This window comes from Bicyclus anynana, chromosome 2 (assembly GCF_947172395.1).
Source record: "Bicyclus anynana chromosome 2, ilBicAnyn1.1, whole genome shotgun sequence".
NCBI classification, from domain to species: domain Eukaryota; kingdom Metazoa; phylum Arthropoda; class Insecta; order Lepidoptera; family Nymphalidae; genus Bicyclus; species Bicyclus anynana.
In genome coordinates this window covers 12,539,739-12,559,934 of record NC_069084.1, presented here as the reverse complement: position 1 = coordinate 12,559,934, position 20,196 = coordinate 12,539,739, and the positions used below count along the sequence as shown (strand labels likewise).

General features: G+C 38.3%; 2 protein-coding genes across 4 annotated transcripts in view; both read right to left on the bottom strand.

The window, feature by feature from the left end:
* LOC112045278 (5-oxoprolinase) overlaps positions 1-20,196 on the bottom strand; it is a 33,329-nt gene that overhangs the window by 6,280 nt on the left and 6,853 nt on the right. For all 3 annotated transcript variants that reach the window (XM_052888318.1, XM_052888322.1, XM_024081392.2), the window contains 16 exons: positions 19,682-19,749; positions 19,341-19,474; positions 18,097-18,248; positions 17,552-17,697; positions 16,952-17,093; positions 16,560-16,692; positions 15,981-16,125; positions 15,237-15,384; positions 11,429-11,541; positions 10,199-10,374; positions 9,852-9,949; positions 9,438-9,548; positions 9,225-9,358; positions 8,696-8,807; positions 8,124-8,255; positions 7,528-7,620 (listed from right to left, as the gene is read on the bottom strand). In XM_052888318.1, coding sequence (XP_052744278.1) covers positions 7,528-7,620; positions 8,124-8,255; positions 8,696-8,807; positions 9,225-9,358; positions 9,438-9,548; positions 9,852-9,949; positions 10,199-10,374; positions 11,429-11,541; positions 15,237-15,384; positions 15,981-16,125; positions 16,560-16,692; positions 16,952-17,093; positions 17,552-17,697; positions 18,097-18,248; positions 19,341-19,474; positions 19,682-19,749 — 2,037 coding nt within the window. The remainder of the gene's footprint in view (positions 1-7,527; positions 7,621-8,123; positions 8,256-8,695; positions 8,808-9,224; positions 9,359-9,437; positions 9,549-9,851; positions 9,950-10,198; positions 10,375-11,428; positions 11,542-15,236; positions 15,385-15,980; positions 16,126-16,559; positions 16,693-16,951; positions 17,094-17,551; positions 17,698-18,096; positions 18,249-19,340; positions 19,475-19,681; positions 19,750-20,196) is intronic.
* LOC128199326 (uncharacterized) lies at positions 11,548-15,226 on the bottom strand. Its single transcript, XM_052888346.1, has 2 exons — positions 13,919-15,226; positions 11,548-13,677 (listed from the first exon to the last, which is right to left on the bottom strand). The coding sequence occupies exon 2, from the start codon at positions 13,002-13,004 to the stop codon at positions 11,799-11,801; it is 1,206 nt and encodes a 401-aa protein (XP_052744306.1). The 5' UTR covers positions 13,005-13,677; positions 13,919-15,226; the 3' UTR covers positions 11,548-11,798.

The window sequence follows — 20,196 nt, the reverse complement described above, 5'->3', positions numbered from 1 at the left end:
CTCCATAATAATTGCCCAGAGTCTGGGAATAATTCCTAGCACAACGATTGCTAACAGATCTCTGGGAACAAAGCGTCTCTGTGTTAAACACAGCACAGTAAATATCTCACGAACTATATTTTGTTCATAGCGTGATAATAATATTTCTCTAATCACCTTTCAGGAATTTCCGACTAACCCAATCCAACTTGATCCATCCATTTCTAATACACACCTACCTCATCATTTATACTGACCTTTCATTCATCACTCTATCAAACTGTAGTAACCTATTTGTATTTATAAGTGTACTTTACCATTCTTCTTGTGTGTTTAAGTACCTAACTTAGTATTTATACACTTTATGGACGAATATATGAGTTAGTCTACCGTTTTAGGTCTTTAATATGCCAAGAGCCTATTTTTGTACCGTCTTTCCTCTCTAGTTCGTATACTAGTGGTGACAATACTTTGACTATTTTACACTTTTCGTATTTAGGAGCAAGCTTTGCCATTTTGAATTTTTGCGCGTCACTTTGTGTATATGTGGTTTTCCATACCCAATCCCCTACTGCGAATCTAGCATTTCTTCGCCTACGGTTATAATATTGTGCGTTCCTAGCGTGTGCCTCTAGAAGTTTCTTGCGAACACTATCATAAATCTCCTCCATGCATCCAAACTTCCCAGCATATTCATCACGTGGCATAGCTACCTTGTACTCACTCTGCGTATCTAAGTAGAAATCTCCGTTTATCACTGGCTCACGGGCGTGTACTAAGAAAAACGGTGAAAACCCAGTCGATTCATTTATCGCGCTATTTATTGCGAACTGGATCTTTCTTAGATTTAGGTCCCAGGTTCGATGATCCTCTTCTACATACGACGCTACAGCGGTCATAATTGTTTTGTTGTAGCGTTCTACCAGGTTTACTTGCGGAGTGTAACGAGGAGTATAGTGAAGCCTTGGCACGTTGTAGCGCTTTATGACATTCCTGAACTCGGAACCGGTCATTTGTGTTCCGTTGTCCAGGATTACCGTCTCCGGCGCTCCATGTACCAGGACCAACCCGTCTTCGAAGTTTTTAGCCACCAACGCTGATGTTGCGCGGCGTAACGGAAATAGTAGAGTGTATTTAGAGAAAACGCACGTTATTACTAGCAGGTATGTGTATCCAGACCTACTTCGTGGAAGTGGACCCGCTAAGTCCAAACTCACTACTTGGAAGGGACGTGAACATACCTTTGGTTTCCCCATCAAACCAGGGACTGCTTGTGTAGAATGTTTATATGCTTTACATACGTCACATGATTTTACGAAATTTTCTATGTCTTTGTACATACCCGGCCAGAAATATCTTAAACATAAGCGTCTATGTGTTTTAAAAACACCTAGGTGTGCAGCTGTTGGTTCACAATGGTTCTCACTTATAATTTTGTTTCTCAAACCTTTTGGAATGACCTCTTTCCAATCAAACTCGCTTATTAGATCATACTTGCTTTTACTTAAGCGAAATAAAATATTATCTTTAACCATATAATTTGGAAAGTGTGTAGGTTTAGAAACACAATTATTTTTTATCCTCTCATACCATTCATCTTTCATACCTGAGGTAGGTGTATCAGACGTTGCATGGATTGCCTCAACTTTCATGAGTCGCGATAGAGCATCAGGAACTACATTGTCTGTGCCTTTTCTATGTTCTATCTCAAAATCGAATTGAGACAGTCGGCAACCCCATCGAGCTAACCTACCAGAAGGATTTTCCAAATTCAAAAACCACTTTAAAGACGAATGGTCTGTAACTATCGTGAACTTCCTACTTCCTAAGTACGCTTGGAACTTTTCGACTGCAAATATGACTGCTAGGGCCTCCCGTTCCGTAGCACTGTAGTTCCTTTCATTCTTATTTAAAGATCTACTAACATAAGCTATCGGATGATCGTGACCCTCGATCATCTGTGACAACATTCCCCCCAAACCGTACGACGAAGCATCACAATGGACAGTAAAAGGCTTACTAAAATCAGGAACTGCTAATACTGGAGCTGACACCAATGCATTTTTTAGCAACGAGAAGGCCTTGTCAGCTGCCTCGTTCCACTGGAACCTCGGCGCGTTCCTCCCTTTGCTGGTCAGCTTGTTCAGCGGTGCTGCAATTGTTGAAAAGTTACGAATAAATCGCCTGTACCAAGAGCAAGTTCCTAAAAATACTTTTACTTCCCGGGCTGTGGTTGGGGTCGGAAAATTTAAAATTGAAGAGATCTTATCAGGATCCGTATGTAACCCAAACTCATCAACTACATAACCTAAATACTTGATTGACTCCCTAAAGAATTTGCATTTGTCAAAAGACACTGTCAAGTTAGCTGACTTTAATTTATCCAGGACTCTATTTAGCAACAACAAGTGAGTAGAGAAATCCGATGAACATATCACAATGTCATCTATATAACAAAAAACATAACCATTGTCTACGTCACTACAAAAGTTTTGATTTATTAATTTATCCATTAATCTTTGTTGCCGCGCCGGAGCATTACAAAGTCCAAAGGCCACAACTTTGAATTTAAATAATCCTGCCCCTTCAATTTGGAAACTCACTTTTTCCTGTGAACGTTCTGATAGAGGTATCTGCCAAAATGAAGATGACAGATCTATAGTCGACAGGAATTTGGCCTCCTTCAAACTATCAAGTATTTGAGGAATGTATGGTATAGCATACGAGTCCTTCTTTGTCACTGCGTTTAGCTTCCTGCAGTCCAAGCAGAACCTCCAATCACCATTTGCCTTTTTGACTAAAATAACTGGGTTGTTCCACGGACTTTCACTGGGAGTAACGACGTCTAATGCCAACATCTTTTTTAACTCTTCCTGCAACGCCACCTTCTTTTCCGGCGATAGCGGATATTGTTTTACCCTAATGGGTAGAGCATCACCTGTGTCGATGTCGTGCTCTATTAAGGACGTCCTACCAAGACCTTTTAATTCAAAAGAGATGTCATGGAATTTCCCTATAATGGCATTTGCTAGTTCTTTCTGCTCGGTTGACAGATTTTCCAAAGACTGAATAGTGTTTACCCTATTCGTACTCAAAGTCTCGCAGAAGCTCGCTGGTTGATACTTATAGTCAATGCAGTCTAGTATCTCTGGGGCGATATTGAATGCCCTCCAAAAATCTATACCTAATATTATATCCGATATTATTGTAGGTATAACAAAAAATTTAATGGCACAGGTAGTGTCATGACATGTTATTGGTAGGTACATGTAACCTATACTTTCCAGCTTAACACCATTTGCCACGGTGCAGGAGATATTACTAAATTTTTCTAGCTTGAAACCCATTTTGATGAAGTTTTCGTGAGAGTTGTTACCTAGTATTGAGATGCATGCTCCTGAATCAAGTAGACCACAAATTTCAAGGTTGACTACTTTAAATTTAAGATAAGGCCTAATATCATTCTTTTTTGGTTGAAATCGAACAGATGCCAAAGTGCCGAAACTTTTTAATCTTTTAAATTTTTTATTTATGCTGGCATCGTTCGAGCAGACTAGTTTTTTGGACTAGTAGCCGCTTTGTTACATTTTGGACACGTAAACTTCGTGTACCCAGGGGTTTTACAACCGTAACAGTGTACGTTATGCCTCACTAACCGCTGGTTTCTATATTTGTTACCAGTGTGTGACGGCCCTGCCCTGGTTTGGTCATTATCATTAACCCGTCCTTTGTTGTGAGGGTTACCATGTTCATATTTACCCTGGCTGTTATAAAACCGATTTTGATGCAACTTGCTATGTTGTTTATAACGACCCTGGTCATTATGAACCTGATTTGAATGAAAATTTTGTTCGTTGTCCAAATATGCCACATTTTTATTTTTATTTTTATAAGTAAATTCAGGAGTTAAAATAGAATTCGAACGGCCGGGCTCAGCAAATTGTGTGGCCCTTTGACTGGCCGCTTCGAGTTTCCTGCATGCATCTTTCAGCTGCGATATGGATGAAATGGTTGTCAACGCGAGCTGCTGCGAAAACTTTGGGCGTACATTGTGTAATAGAATTTCTAATTTTTCGACCTCGGACATCGAAGTCCTCAGCCGAGCAAACAAGCAAGCCATTATAGAAAAATATATATGCACGGGCTCTTCAGCCCCCTGCGTCCTAGATCTTATCTCTCCTCGCAACCTATAGTCATAATCGACGGGGTCAAATTCCTCTAATAAAAGATTTTTAAGGTCAGACCAAGAGCGTACCTGATCTCTGATACCTCTGTACCAGAGTAGTGCCTGATCTTCAAACAGCTGAACCGCCGACCTGAAGAGTTTAGCCTCAGAGACACCGTAGCAAAGCTGAAGCTCCTCCACTCGTTCGACGAAGGAGCGCGGATCGGTGGAGCCATTAAATTTTAGGTTCCACTTCGCCAGGTTTTTGTCCCCGGAGCACTCTATTTCCGAAGCCTCCGCTGAAGGTGACGGCTTAGAAGATGTAGACAATTGTTCTGAAACATTTTTTCCAGGCGCTTCAATGATTGCAATAAATTTTCCTAATCTCAGTCTGGCCTCCCCGACCTTGGCTGAAACCTTAGCTGATTCGTCGACCTTCAATCTGTTTACTCTATGAAACAGGTGATAGGCTAGGGCCTCTGCCCTTGCTATAGATCCCCTATCACCTGATTTTCCCCATCCTTCAATAATTGTGGCTAGTTCATTTAACTTATCATTAATTATTACTAATTCGGTGTTGCTGTCTATATTTGTTTCTAATATGGCAGTCGAGGGGCACTCAATCATGAGGCCTCGCATCTGCCTCCTAAGCTCATCTACAGTACTACCCGGAGTCTCGGATCTGATCGAGACCTCGTATACCAGCTCATCCTTCCTCAAAGAGTGAAACTGTATTTCCTTATGACCTGACATTATTTATTGGTGATGGTACAACTATTTTTTAAAACATTAAATTAATATTGAGTTACTTAAAATAACAATAATAACTAAAAATTCAGTAATTAAATTTCTCTATAAACATAACTAACTATGCCAAATACACCATCACAAAAAAAATGATCATGGGTTATTTTATATTAAGCTTATGCTGAAACAAAATCTTATAGTAATAGAAATTGGAACAGAAAACAAAAAAAAATATTGTTAGAGTGGTGTTCGGATGATTCTATTATTCCCTTTTCTCTCCCACGTTGTACAGATCCTTTAGGATTAATAAAAAAATCCCCAGGCGCCACTGCACGCCCCACGTTGGGCGCCACTGCAAGCCTTCTAGTTTGTGCCGGTTTTTGTGAAACGATTTGGATGAAATTTCTAGTGCGTCACCAGCCAAACATACAGCTTGTAGACCAGAATCTCAAATGTTACCACCGAGATTCTGGCTTTCGGATCTATACCCGTAGGAGGATGCGGGGTTAAGTAAACAAAAAAAACACTTTTACAGTAATCACCGGTATTTGGCTTCTATATTTTTAGATGAACCTTTTTTTTACAATATAAAAGTAATGCTAAACCCTTGAGAAACCCTAAAAGGACAAAATATTAATGGGTTAAATTACATAAAAAAACCAGGTTTCCTAAATGTTAAGTTACTTTGTACATACTTTGTAAATAAACAGTGGTTATCTCAAATATTTGTTTTATTATACCAATCCTTGGGGATTAGATGGTGTCGATATAGCGTTTGGATTTTTGTTGACCAAACCACTGCCACGGCTAGGTATTTAAAGTGGGTCCGTCGAACAACGCACTAGAAGTTATGAATTCACATCGCTACCAGCCAAATCCACAAGGATGATTCCATTTAAGTTCGCTTAGCAATTACACACGTTTATACTAAAGGGACAACAAACACGTTGCATTTTAAACACTCACGAAAGAGGTCTAGTTATCTCTAAATCTTATTGTAATCTGAACGGTATATCCGAATCACCACCAACAATTAATGTAACGCATCCTTTTAAAAAAACAATATATAAAAATAGAAGTTTTAGCATGACTCCATTTAACAAAAGAAAAAATAGGTACGACCTGACGTTTATGATGGAAGCTGACACCACGCGGTCGCTGACCTTGCTGTTGCATTCATCCGTCCGTCATTTTGTCTGGCGGCCAGCGAACCTCCAAGATTTACGCCGCTAACAGCATGCTACTCGACGCGTGCAAATGATTAAATGTAATAGTCAACTCAGGTTCCATAAAAATGTTCCAAGAATGACCAAAGGTTTCAGAACCGGCGTTTCAAATGTCTACAACCAATCTACGTTTCTACATAATAACGTGGTTGTATTAAGAAGAAGTGTGATTACATTAGGTCACGTATATAGGTTAGGTTAAGTTCAGAATATATTACATTCCCATCCTTAAAAGGATATCCCGCCCTAGTTCCCAGTAGGTAGCCATCTTAACATCTCACGGGAAATTTTTATGGTTGACCGGAACAAGTATCTTACATCACTGCCTCTAAGTAAATTTAATGTTTTGGAAAGTCAACTACATGTCTCCAAATTTCAGCCAGCCAAAAGAAAAAACTCGAACGTGCCCGAGTATATAACGAGAAGATAACGGGACTTTCTTCATAAAAAACCTCACCAATAGCAAAGCTATAAAGTTACCGATTCATCTTTCTTACAGAGTACAATCAACAAATTGCACAGATAATATGTGACATTTGTTTTTTAAAGTCGGTTTCGGATTCCATACCTTTCGTTACTTGTGGAATACCTCTAACCATATATTAAGTCTATATACAGATTATAAAGCTCCAACTACTTGTCCATATTTATTTGTCTGAGCACTTTAATATAAGCGCCATCTAGCAGCGAACCTCGTAATCTCTACGACATTCATCGATGTCGCTGCCTTTCGAAACAAACCTAGAGATTCCAAATTTGACCACCCAAGATTAAAATCCACGACGTTACAAAGAGAAGAAAGAAATGTTATCCAATCCAAACCAAATCATTGCTATGTTAATTCCATCAGTGAAATAGTTAGGGAAGAAAAATTCAATATAGTTTTTGACTGATCAATATTAAATTATTTTCTTAGGAAGTTGACCAAAATCATGAAAATTGGTAATCTTTTGGTGCAAGGCTCGAGAAGAATGGAATCGAAGTCGTACACATTTCAACCCTAGGTTCTCTGATTTAGAGACCATTTGTGTTGCAGTTTCAGCATTATTCCAAATCAGAATACAATTGACCAGACCAGACCAGACTCAGCCGTTCAGCAGACAGATTTTCAGCACATTTATCAACTGTTGACAATACACATCTGCCCTTAATTTCTGGGTTTGCATAAGGAGACTTTTTAACTGGACCGCTAAAGACTCATCAGTACCTATCACGGCGTCTTTTTTGCAGGATTTTGACGATTCTCATCAGTTCAACCATTGTGATTTTGTGAGTGGTTAAATTAAAAAGGTAAGCTATGCAATGACTTTACTCTATTCTTTGGGTTACTTGCAATTCACAAAAAAGGAACTTTAGAATGTCAGCGCAAGACTATTCTAATAAAAATAAAACCAAAGTACAATCACTCACAGCTCCGCTGCCCCCGGCCACGGTCTCATAGTATCCCCAGCTGGTTTCTCCTAAAGTCAAATTGTTCATACAGCCTTGAGATGCGGCACAGACCTGACAAAGCAAAAACATAAATTATCTAAAACTGAAGTCTTGTCTTGTAGGTAACTAAGTATTTACACGATAAGATTTTATTCCACTGAACAAATAATTGGCTGCTAGCTAAATAAAAGTACGAAATTTTTAAACAGTTTTCCTTTCTGTCCTTCGACATAGGCCTTCCCTAAAGATCTCCACTTTTCTCTCTCCCTCCCTCGCCATTCTCATCCATTCAGGACCGGCGAAATTTTTAAAATCATTCTCCCAACGTTTCACCTGTCTTCCTTCATTCCTCTTACCATCCCTAGGAAATTTATTCCCATTCTGAAATCCTTTTTGTCCATTTCTCGCCTTTTTCCACTTTCTTAAATTTAGTAATCTTTTTAATTTTTGTTAATTTTACTCTATCTTTTCTCCTAACTCCAGTTACACTTCTTTCTATTCCGTGTTGGCATATATTTATTTTATTATATACATATTTATATTTTATATACAATATAATAAATTGTAACAATCACCTGGAATGCTTTGAAAACAACGTCAACGATGCGTTGCGAGGTGAGAACATTGCCTCCCACCACGGCCGCGTCTTCAGAAGGATCCAATATAGAACCAACTGGAATTATCACTTTTACTGGATTGAGACAGCCCTAAAAAAGGGGAGGGTTTTTAACACAGACTTGTATAAAACAAACAATTATTATAATAATAGATTTTTTTTTTAAGTTTATAGTTTATTTCCAAAGATTCAACATATTAGTACATTATTTTCAAACATAGCAGTAATATTGTGATTGGAACCATCCCATTAAGTTTGCAGTATTACTACTGTAACTTGTGACGGGCGGCCCCGCTCTTCCATAATATATAGTAGACTAATACATTTGATATAAATAATCATTAAAACTAAATTACTAATAATATACAAAAGTGCATATGTTTGTGTTTGTGAGTGGTTTGTGTGAGTTGTGTTTGAGTGGTGTGTGTGAGTACCTATGTGTACATGAGCATGAGAGTTTGTGCAAGTTTTTATATTCCGATTTATGGTTCCGATTAGCGTGCATTTTAAATATTTGCTTAACCAACTAACCTGATTCAATGGTACGTCATGTCCCACCATGCATCTAAGGCAATATATCAAAGCTGACAGAGTAATCGCTCGTGGAGCGTTCAAATTTCCCCACACTTCCACACCTGTACCTCTGTCAATAAAAAATACATGGATATTATGAAATTGTTCGCGAAAACCTGGGCTTGGTATGCGCACTACGACATACCTCGAGACGAGAGGAAGACAAATCAACCAATATCGATGAACTCGAACATATCTCTCTCTCTCTCTTTTGACCCAAAAGTTTGATGAAAGAAAAATATTTCAACTCCGCCGCTATTGGTAATATGTCTTCTCGAGTTATGGTATAGTATGCAAGGTCTATACTAATTAATTAAGGAATGGAAAAAAACAACACTCTTTTCAATTCTATATTGTCAAATCAATATCTCCTGAGGATGCTGATAAATATTGTCTGGTTTCTATTTCATAAAACTAAATAATTTCTTTTTAATTACAATCCTCAATATAAAAAAATGATAAATAGCAGAATACTTAAGAAACTCACGTGAAATCACAAATTGCGCTTCCTTTATCTTTGTCCAGTGTAATCTTCAGAACAATGGCGGTGCCGTTATCTAAATACTCAGTAGCCTTCAAAACAGCTGAACCAGTTTTAGCTATTGTGCTTTTAGCTATTTCCTATAAGTCAAAAATAATAAATTTAATTTTGTTTTTTCAAATATTTTGTGATTAGAACGCATTTTATTCATAAACTTACCTTCAACATATCCCTAACTGCCAATTCTGCGTTCTGCTGAATATGCGCCATATACGCTTGTACTACATCCAAACCGTATTGATGTATCAATTCAGTGACCAATTGGATACCCTGGAATTGAGAGAGATTTAAGTGCTTAAGTAGGATGATATGGATTTTTTTATTTAGATAAGATTTAGTTTTTTATTTTTAAAAAGAAGCAATTCTACAAAATTGCTATTTTACCCACAAAAGAAAAAGATACAATTAGAAATAGTTCCTTTTTCACCACAATATTGTTCAAAGCTTAGTCGCTCAAATATATGTTAATGAGCATTGTGGGTTATGTTAGATAGATTATGGGACTAAATTTTTTAATTTTTTTTTTATTTGTTGATATCGCATCTTAGGTTAAATGGGAATGTATGAACATACCCGTTGATTCGCAGCGACTTGCGCCTTCAGATCGGACAAGTTGTCAGACAGGTTCCTTGTGCCAGAACAACCGGACACCTCACCCGGCTTCATTAGTTCTGAAAGAACAATAGTAGTTGACTCATATCAAATTTAATATAAACAATATTAATTTCGCATGGTAATAAGGGTCCGAAATATAACTATATTAATTAATAAAAGTTAAGGATTTCTAATAAAACTTAATTTAAAAATTATATTTTTTTAAATTCTCCAAATGTCAAAAACGCTGTCTTCCATTTTGTGACGTCACAATGTTACTCCGCTAAGCAATTTCAGTCTCTACTTTCAGTAGCCTACACTCTAACCTTTAACAAGAAGCTCTTCGTTGAACAGTCCCCCGTCGACCAGTAGCATGGATTTGAATGCAGCGCCCTCTTGCGCCAGGCTGGTGGAGTGCGGCGGCATGGAGCCGGGCGTCAGGCCGCCGATGTCGGCGTGGTGACCGCGAGACGCCACGAAGAATATCGGCCGCTTGCTAGATCTGGGGTGAGATTCTGCTATTTTACACTCGTCGACGAACTATTCGTCTATAACACGTGATATTAACAAAAGCTAAGCAAAATTAACTTTAGGGCACCTAGTAGATACCCTCGCAAAGCTATTACTTTACTCGTACCGCAACGCACTAGAACTGTTTTTGGCACATATTCCACTATGTTAATTATATAACGCACTTGGTCGGTCTATAGATATCCACATAGACTCACCAAGGACATATCGCAAGTTAGTTTTACTGGATTTACTAAACTAATTTTTCTTTTTGTTTTTACGAATTTCATTGTATTTTAGTAGTTGTAAAATGTTTCTTTTTCTTGTTACTGTATTAAATATATTTTTTTCTTATGTAAACTAATTTTATGTATTTTTATTAATCGTTAATTTATTTTAATATTACGGAAATGTGCATGCCGTGTCTACCTTCATTTGATTGTGCAGAGCCTTGTGTTTGTGTTTTTTTTAGATTGTAGTTATGTAAATGCTGCAGCAGTTACTGGTGGACCAAATAAATAAATAAATAAATATTCTTTAAACTTTATGTTTATACGATGCCAAAATTAAGATATCACTAACAACGAAGCCATAGAAACGAACGATGTTACAGCGCTGTCTGTAACTTTACAAAATGCAGGGGCTGAAGCTAGAACATGTACGTAACATACACCAAGCTTCATGAACCGGAGTGCTATTATGGTTATTTTTATAAGAAGCGATATCTTTGAAATACAATCAATATCCTCCTCCAATCAGTCGTATAGAGTATGTCTACTCTTTGGACGCCAAAGTGTAGGGATAGGGCCCATGACCTCTCGGTGAGCTGTGGGGCGGCTTGAAATTATACGACATTCGTAAAAAGGCAAATAAGGAATATCAAACATGAAGCGATGTGTCTGTAACAAGCTTGTAGTGGCATGTTGTCATAATTATTAATGTATCTTAGATTTGCTCCAATAAGGAATCTGTAACTGAGGTCAGAAAAATCGACTTTTTTCTATTAATAACACAAAGATATTAGTAAAACTAATTCATTGACTCACTCGTGAAACACGGGCGTCATGACGGTCAGATCAGGGAGATGCGAGCCTCCCGCTTTAGGGTGATTCGCCAACAAAACGTCCCCAGGTTTCAAGGAATCTCCTCGCACTTTCATCTGTAAAAAATATGTATAGGGGAGATGTAGGTAATGGGGATCACTTAAGCAAAAACAAGAATAAAAACATGTTTATCATTTAACTATATATTGTTCTATTATAATCATAAACTTTACTTTCTTAACTATCAACTGAGATCAACTTTCATCACATAAGTTTACTAATTTTGGTACAATCAACGAAATAAAAAAAAGTACGTTTGATCACCATTGTCAACATCGGTTGGCAATAGTGATCAGTATGTGGGCAATGGTGATCAACACATATCGCACACATAATTGTGCGCAGAATCCCATCCAGTACATTCGGCATGAGCCCAGAGCCCACAAGAAGTGCACCGGTACCATGTCTCATTGTCTCGCCCAAATTCGCCACATACAAGACACAAGTTCCCTGCATCTCCTGCATCATCATTTTCATCATCCTGACATAACTCATCAGTATTTACATCTGACACCGAAGTGTCATTAGAGTCCTGTAGAATTTTCTTCTTAACCTTCTCACGACTGATCTTTTGTGGATTGCTCTTCTTTCCTACTCGTTTTCCTTTATTCTTCGCAGCTTTCTCCTTCTTTTTATTTTCTTTATCCACTAGGGCGTCTTTGAGTGGTGTGGATGTCAAAATAGTTGCATGCTGTTTTTTTCTTCCTCCGTTTGTCTTGACAACAGTTTTTTGTTTAGGCATCTGAATGAAATTTTGGATTGTAAGATTTGGTGCCATGTCAGTCCTTGATTCAGAAGTAGTATGACAAAATGTGGATGTGCTCGGAATAGGACTAATTCGATCTAATTCAATAGTAGCTGGTAGGGTTGGTGCGGTGGATGTACTCGGAATAGGACTATTCCGATCTAGCTCAATAGTAGCTGGTAGGGTTGGTGCGGAGTCAATAGCAATAGCAGAAGTCGATTCAGCAACATCTTGAACTACAATTGGTTCTACCTGAAGGACTTCAGCTGGCAGAAAGTCTTCATCTGTGAAAACATTGGGATTTATAGGAAATATTCCCGTTGCTCTGAAACCAGCTTCGCCTTTGCTCATAGAGGCAACATTCGAAAATGCCTTTTTGACCAATGAAGCAACATCGTATGGTGTTACTTTTTGTAAAAGCTGGCTTTTTATGAATAAATCGCATTCTCTTCTATATGCAGCCTTGAATGGACCAAAAAAGGACACATCCAATGGCTGCATGCGATGAGATGTGTGAGGTGGTAGTGATAGCATATGGACATGGTTTTCCTTGCAATACTCATATATCGACAAAGAAATGTGGCTTGCATGGTTATCCAACACTAATAGTATTGGTTCTTCTGCAGAAGGTTTGGTAAAGTGGGTGAAGTGCTTGAGCCATTGAAGGAAAAGTTCTTCATTTATCCAACCGTTGTCAGAGCATTTATATATTGCTCCTGTTGGGCCATCCTTTTCTAGAGTTGGTGTCATCCTCTTTCGGGGGAATATAAACATTGGGGGGACATATCCACCAGTGGCGCTCACGGCGCAGAGTAGAGTTATATTCTTACCCCTTTCCCAACTTGTTATGCTTCCTACTCTCTTTTGCCCTGTTGCAGCCAATATTTTTCCTGGATCCTGGACGGTAGATATGCCAGTTTCGTCGCAGTTGTATATATTCTTTGGTACAAACTTGTATTTTTCTATTAGCTCTTCTAGCAGCGTGTAGAATTGTTGAACTTCAGTTCTGTTGAAGGCTGTAACCCTGTTAATGCTAGTAGCTTCGGGCTTCCGCACAGAAATATTATTCCTGGTAACAAATCCATCAAACCACACTCGTCCAGCCAACCTCGAAACGGTATTAAAATTGTGTTTCAGCTTCAGCGTATTCAAATGCGGCTCTTTTTATTTGATATCGAGTGCACCCATAAAATAAGTTAGCCATTTTCTTAATGGTGTCCGCTAATTCTTTTTCCATCTCAGGGCTAAATACAGTATAACGACCGAGATGAGGTGGCTTAATTATATTTTTCTTGTACCTCTTGTGAAGACTGGCAAATGGAATATTCATCATCTCGGCAGCTTTTCTGATTGAAAATTTTTGTTCTTCAATCAGCTTTACAGCATTTGCCAGGTCGTCTAAAGTCCATTTAGCTTTATTTGTTTTTCTAGCACGAGTTTTCGGCATCTACAAACAAATAATAACACTATTTTACCAAAGCTAGTTAGTGTGGGCAATGAGGATCACTATGTATGTAATGGGGATCACCCGACTCCCATTACCTACATGGGAATTGAGACGGAAAAAAAATGCCTGACAAAAAAATTCAAGTTTAATAAACGAAATGGCTGCTGGATTACAAGCTTAAATGTTACGGCTATTACATATTAGAAGTACAGAAGTAAATACTAATTATTTTGTGACTTACCTCGTATTTATTACGTCGAAAAATTAGATCAAAATGGCGCCAAAACTTCACACGTCTGTCACTCGCGAATGCGTCGCGCGTACTAAAGCCAGGTCCCGGTCGCCAACGAATATGATGCAATACTAGCATATAAGTACATTCGCATCGTCCGATCGCGTTCGGTTTTTGTTATATTAAGGTGATCACCATTGCCAACTGTCTCCCATTGCCTACATCTCCCCTATTTGATCTTTTTATTTATTATTATTTTTTATTCATAATAAATAATGAGCTTCCGCAAAGTAATAGACTTTGGGCCCAGGTACAAAATATTTATTCATGACCTCAAACATTGTGTATGTGATATTCAGGGGAGTCGAACAAAATAATAGTGGTGGAGCGTTTTCATGCAAGCCAAAAAAAGCTTCCGATAACAAATATGCCAAATCAAAAATAGGGATGATGACAGTTTTTTCAATTGTATATAAATTAAGAGTATGCTAATAGTAAAGCAATTTTGTAAAACTAACAGCGTATCTGCGATCATTACTTTCGGAGCTACAGGGATTTAAAGACGTCGTAGGCAAAATTACTAATATCTTTGTTATTTCTGCGTTTATGTTTATAGTTAATAAGTTAATAAGTTACATATATTAAAAAATGTCACATTTAATGTAAGGAAGCTAAAACTGTATGAATTTTCATCTAATTACGATAAAATATTTTTAGTAGATTTTGAAATTTTATAATCTTATTTATTTTGCAAATATCCAGTCAATCTTTGCTTTTTATGTATAAATTAGTTAACATTTACCTTATTTACCCGAATGTATCATAAAAATAAATATATTCAATCCTAGTCATCATCCCCAGTGATCGACAAGGTTACCACTTGATTTAAATATCTAAATATACTTATAACCTGTCTTTCTTTATCAATATATGCGTAGCGTCCTTAGTTCACTTTGACACGGTTCCATCCCTAATCATCGCGCGGATTGTAAACGAAGTTTGAGCAGTATCATTTCATTAACAACCCATATTCGGCACACTGCTGAGCACGAGTCTCCTCTCAGAATGAGAGGGGTTAGGCCCTAGTCCACCACCGATGCTAATGCGATTGTCAGACTTCAAACACTTAGAAAATTAAGAATATTCTCAAGTATGCCTGTTTCGTCACGTTGTTTTTCCTTCACCGTTTGAGACACGTGATATTTAATTTCTTAAAATGCACACAACTGAAAAGTTGGAGGTGCATGCCCCGAACCGGATCAAACCCACACCCTCCGGAATCAGAGGCAGAGACGTGAGGCCTACAATCTATTAGGATAAACTTTACCTGGTACTGCACAGTTTCCTGCATAGCGCCCAGATGCACAGGAATGTGCGGAGCGTTGGACACGAGCCCACCGTCCGGGCCGAACAAGGCGCAAGAGAAGTCTAACCGCTCCTTGATGTTGACAGATATCGACGTACGTTGTAATACCCTGGAAATTGTTATATCGTCCTCTTGTAAAAACACAGATGTGTGCGTGTTATTCAACTGAATTAAATGTATCTTAAAAATTGTAGCCGTTAAGTTATGGAATGCTCTCCCTTTGAACATACAGCAATCAAAGTCACTTGACAAATTTAAAAATGCCGTTAAGACTCACTATCTGTTGCAGTAAGGATAGGACAAAGATCTGTATCGATTATTTCTTTTCAATATATATAATTTCTTTTATATAAGAATATTTCTTATAGAAGTTTCTTATAGAAGCCTTTGAAGTGTGCAAATAAAATATATCTATCTACCCCTTTTTGTTCTCAAGAAAAAAAAATACATACCTACCTAGATTAGAAAAACCTTTTTTATCAGGGAGAGATGTCCTGTACCCATGAAAGTAGCCGCAGCGTAAAGGAGAAACAACAGTACTTACACACACTCACACACACATACAAACTTTCGGCTTTATAATATCAGCGTGATGAGAGAACTTTAAGCTCTTCACCACTGTCACAACATACCGGCGTATTTGGATTTTTTCGGGATGAAAAGTAGCCTATGTGTTAATCCAGAAATAAATCTAAATACACGTACCTGCCCATTTGCTCTGCAATAGACATGAACCTGTGCGAAAATATGCTGAGCTGCACCGAGTCTAGCTCAGCCGTCACGGACTTGGACTGACTCGCGCCCACTGAGATACGGATGTCGCCCAATTTTGTTATTTCAGCGCTGCTCCCTAAATGCAGATTAATACATACATGATATAAGTTTTCAATTAAATTTTCAAATCTACCCTCTAAATATTCATCTACGAGTGTACTATGGTATTGATGGTTCGACATTCTTTTTAGATTTGACAATATTACTAACAGTGACTGGAAGTTGACTAACAAAAGGAGAAGGGGAAATGATAATGTTTTGAAAGGGGAAAGCCAAAGCGAAGGTCCCTGGACATTCTCAATAAAGTCAGGTCAAGTCAAGAGTACCTACCCTAAACCGACGATCTAGTATGACGAGAAGGCAAGAAGCAATGAAGATGTGCAAGGATCATAACAAGGAAAAGGATGTGGTCTCTGCCTAGTGCCTATCCAGTATCCTACATAGGTTTATAGCCTCAATAATATAGTTATCTGTTAAAATGTGATCACTTAATTTTCTAAACTTATTTACCTGGCTCAATCAGTATAGTGGACAAACTGTCCATAATAATTGCAGGTCCTAATATCTCCTGTTCAGGACGCAATTTCTCTAACAAATATATTGCCGTATCTTGATAACCACCTTCGAAGTATACCTTTACGATCTAAAAAAACACAGAATACACACATTTTTATTTGTATCACTAGTTGACGTAATAAGCACTTGGCCCATCTGCATGTCTAGTCTCGATCCCTTTTAGAAATCACAAAAAGCCAAATCTTTTATAAGGAAAGGAGATGTTCTCAGGTGCAACCACGGGGCAGAATATACTCAACTAATATTATAGAGGTAAAGTTTGTGACTTTGTAGAGGGTAATCTCTGGTTCCATTAAACCGATTTTGATCGCATATAATAGCTGTACCTTTTCTAGAGGTGGTTTGGTCCCCTTCCCACTAACTGGTGCTGTATGCTCCGCGGGCACACTTGTGCCGATTCCCCTGATTCTGACATCGTCAACTAGTACGTCACGGTCTGAGAGTGTAAATCCGAATTCGTTTTTATATCTGGAAATATAAAAGATCAAGTTGCGTACACTCTAAAGATATACAGAGTTTTATGAATATTTCGGTAAATTATACATTGGCAGATTTAGAGAAAGCGTCTTCGGATTTTTTTCTTTCCGATAAAATAATTCCGAAGAACTCTGAATCTGAAACATCCATAAGAGAGACTTATGGATGTTTCAGATTCAGAGTAGATAAGTGCTTTTTAGCAGTTCGACACTGGAGCTTCTTTATTAGATTCGACAATGTTCAATTATAATTTGTTTACTTTTAGAAGACTTGTAGGCTTTCGGTGAAGTGGTGATGTGTAAAGACAAGCGATTGGTAGTAAACAGTTGACAAAACTTTACTATTCCAGAAATTTTCGGGACTTCCCAGATCACATTGACTAAAAGTAAACTTTCCATAGGGGGATTATAAAGAATGATATAAGTGAGTAGAAATCAATCAAGTTATACCTATTGACGAACGCAGTGTAAAAGTCGCCATGTTTAGTGGCGTGAGCAGAGTCCCCAAGCGCCGGAGACACCATCAGTGCGCAATCCGTGCCCGCATAACGCAAGTGGAGATACGGTTCCAGCACTATTTGTGACTCCGAGAAACCCTGTTTTGGGGACATAATCACCATATCAGATTAATTTTGAAGTCCCACTGCATAGGCAGGCATCTTTTCACATAAACGAGGATTCGTACTTGAATACGTGCGCCGATAAGATTTAAATAGGTAGAAAACCAACACCTATATGAGAGATAGACTTCGCATAGAAGGAACGCGTCCTAGAAAGTGCTGCGCCGGTTAAATTAAGGCTTGTAAATCCCCAAATACCGTTCAGATCGCATTACAGTAATGCTGCTAATGGTGGATGTAGACAAAACGGTTTCCCCGGACGAGCTAAACTTCAGGGAGTAATTGGAGCTTTTGACCTATCTATGCTCTTTCTTCTCATCGATCAATTGATTGATGAGCCGATGAAAACGTACTTTTCATAATAATATTAAATACCTGTGCTTTCAATTTATCTTTGCACACTGCAGCCAAGGTGTCCAATCGCATGTCGAGTTCATCAAAACTGTTGGGACAGTACACCAGCGCGCAAGGCTCCTGCGCTTCCTGCACCACGTCGGCGAGAGCCATGCCGTAAGCCGACAAAATACCTTCAAAATTAAAATTTAATTAATGCGCAAAAACCAATAACACCAGTCTACATAGGTACTGTAAAATAATAACCTACTGTTATTACCACCCTACTATGTATAGATGCGTGCGTGCGTGTGTGCGTACGTGTTTAATATGTGCGTGCGGGTTTAATATGTGCGTGCGTGTTTAATGTACATTTTATGATAGAATGAGAGTAGTTAAAACTCTTCACCAGTGTCACAACATACCGGCGTATTTAGATTTTTTCGGGATTAAAGTAGCCTATGTGTTAATCCAGAGTAAAATCTAGTTTCATTCTAAATTTCAGCCAAATCGCTCCAATAGCCGCAGCGTAAAGGAGGAACAAACATACTTACACACACGAACTTTCGGCTTTATAATGGTGTGATGAGAGTACTTTAAACTCTTCACCACTATCACAACATACCAGACAAACAAACGTGCGTGTTTAATGTCATAATGAGCAATTTATGATAGTATGAGTGAGGGTAGGGTAAGCTCTTCACCAGTGTCCCAACATACCAGCGTACTTGTGCACGTACACGGTGCGTATGCCGAGCCTCTCCGCCACTTGGCACGCGTGCTGCCCGCCCGCACCGCCGCCGCAAGCACGCCAGCGCGTGCGTGCGCGCGTCGTAACCACGCGCTGCGCGCTGGTACTCAGACCAATTATTGTATAGGACCTGCCTCGCAAGACGTTACTTTTCTGTCAAAGTATATGATCAACGATCTAATGCGATTATAAAAAGTGTCTCTATAGTATCGATGTTAAATAGTTGTAATCGTGTTCGTCGGTTAAAGAGCTCCGTAAAAATACCTTTCTGTTTAATTGAATGGTGTAAAAATGGGCAAAAACTTCTAATTTAGTATAAGATATATACCAAATCTAAGCTCATTCTCCTTAGAAAATGACAGACAATTTTGTTCGTGACTATGAGTGCGAAATAGGTCCTATAATTGGTCTGAGCGCTGGTATTACCGCCCTGCTATGTACAAGTGTGCGTGCGTGCGTGTTTAATGTCATAATGTACAGTTTATGATAGTATGAGTGAGGGTAGGGTAAGCTCTTCACCAGTGTCCCAACATACCGGCGTACTTGTGCACGTACACGGTGCGTATGCCGAGCCTCTCCGCCACTTGGCACGCGTGCTGCCCGCCCGCACCGCCGAAGCACGCCAGCGCGTGCGTGCGCGCGTCGTAACCGCGTGCTGTTGTTAACGCCCTGGCAATTATAAATATAAAATCATTAATTATATGGAATAGTATCGTTTTGCGATTCTCTACGGAATGGGGTATGGGTGGAGTACAAATTCATAATTTATAAACTACAGGTAATTCATTTATACTACCTATTAATTATATTATCGTTTTGCGGTTCTGTACGGAATCGGTAAAGTACAGAATCTTAATATATAAACATTTATACTACCTTATTGGACGACACATAGCTTCATTGGCAACATTAATGAACCCCATTGCAACTTCTTCCTTAGTCATCTAAAACAATACATAATATTAAAGGAGAAGTCCGAAATTGGGCCCACTCTACATAACGATACAGAAATGAAAAATGTACTAAAAATCTTGTATATTTTTGCTAGTTTACTCCATTTGAATTTTAGACGAAATAATATTGCCAACAGAGAAAATAAGCTGATTTCATTATTTTCATGTCAGCAGTCTTTGAATGTGATCGTCAATGTAATTGGATACCTTTGATAGCAAATTCTTCTTATATATATATATATGTATCTTTGTCTAACTGACATTTTTCCTAGAAATTTTGACAAAATAATGTCAAATCCACAGAAAAACTGTCAGTTTGATAGAGATAATGCAATGAATTTAATGTCAAACGGATCCTATAAAGTTACGTAAATCCTCTAAAAACTAATTTAACTGATTTAGCCAACGTAGATTTTTCTGAAAATTGACCTCATGAGA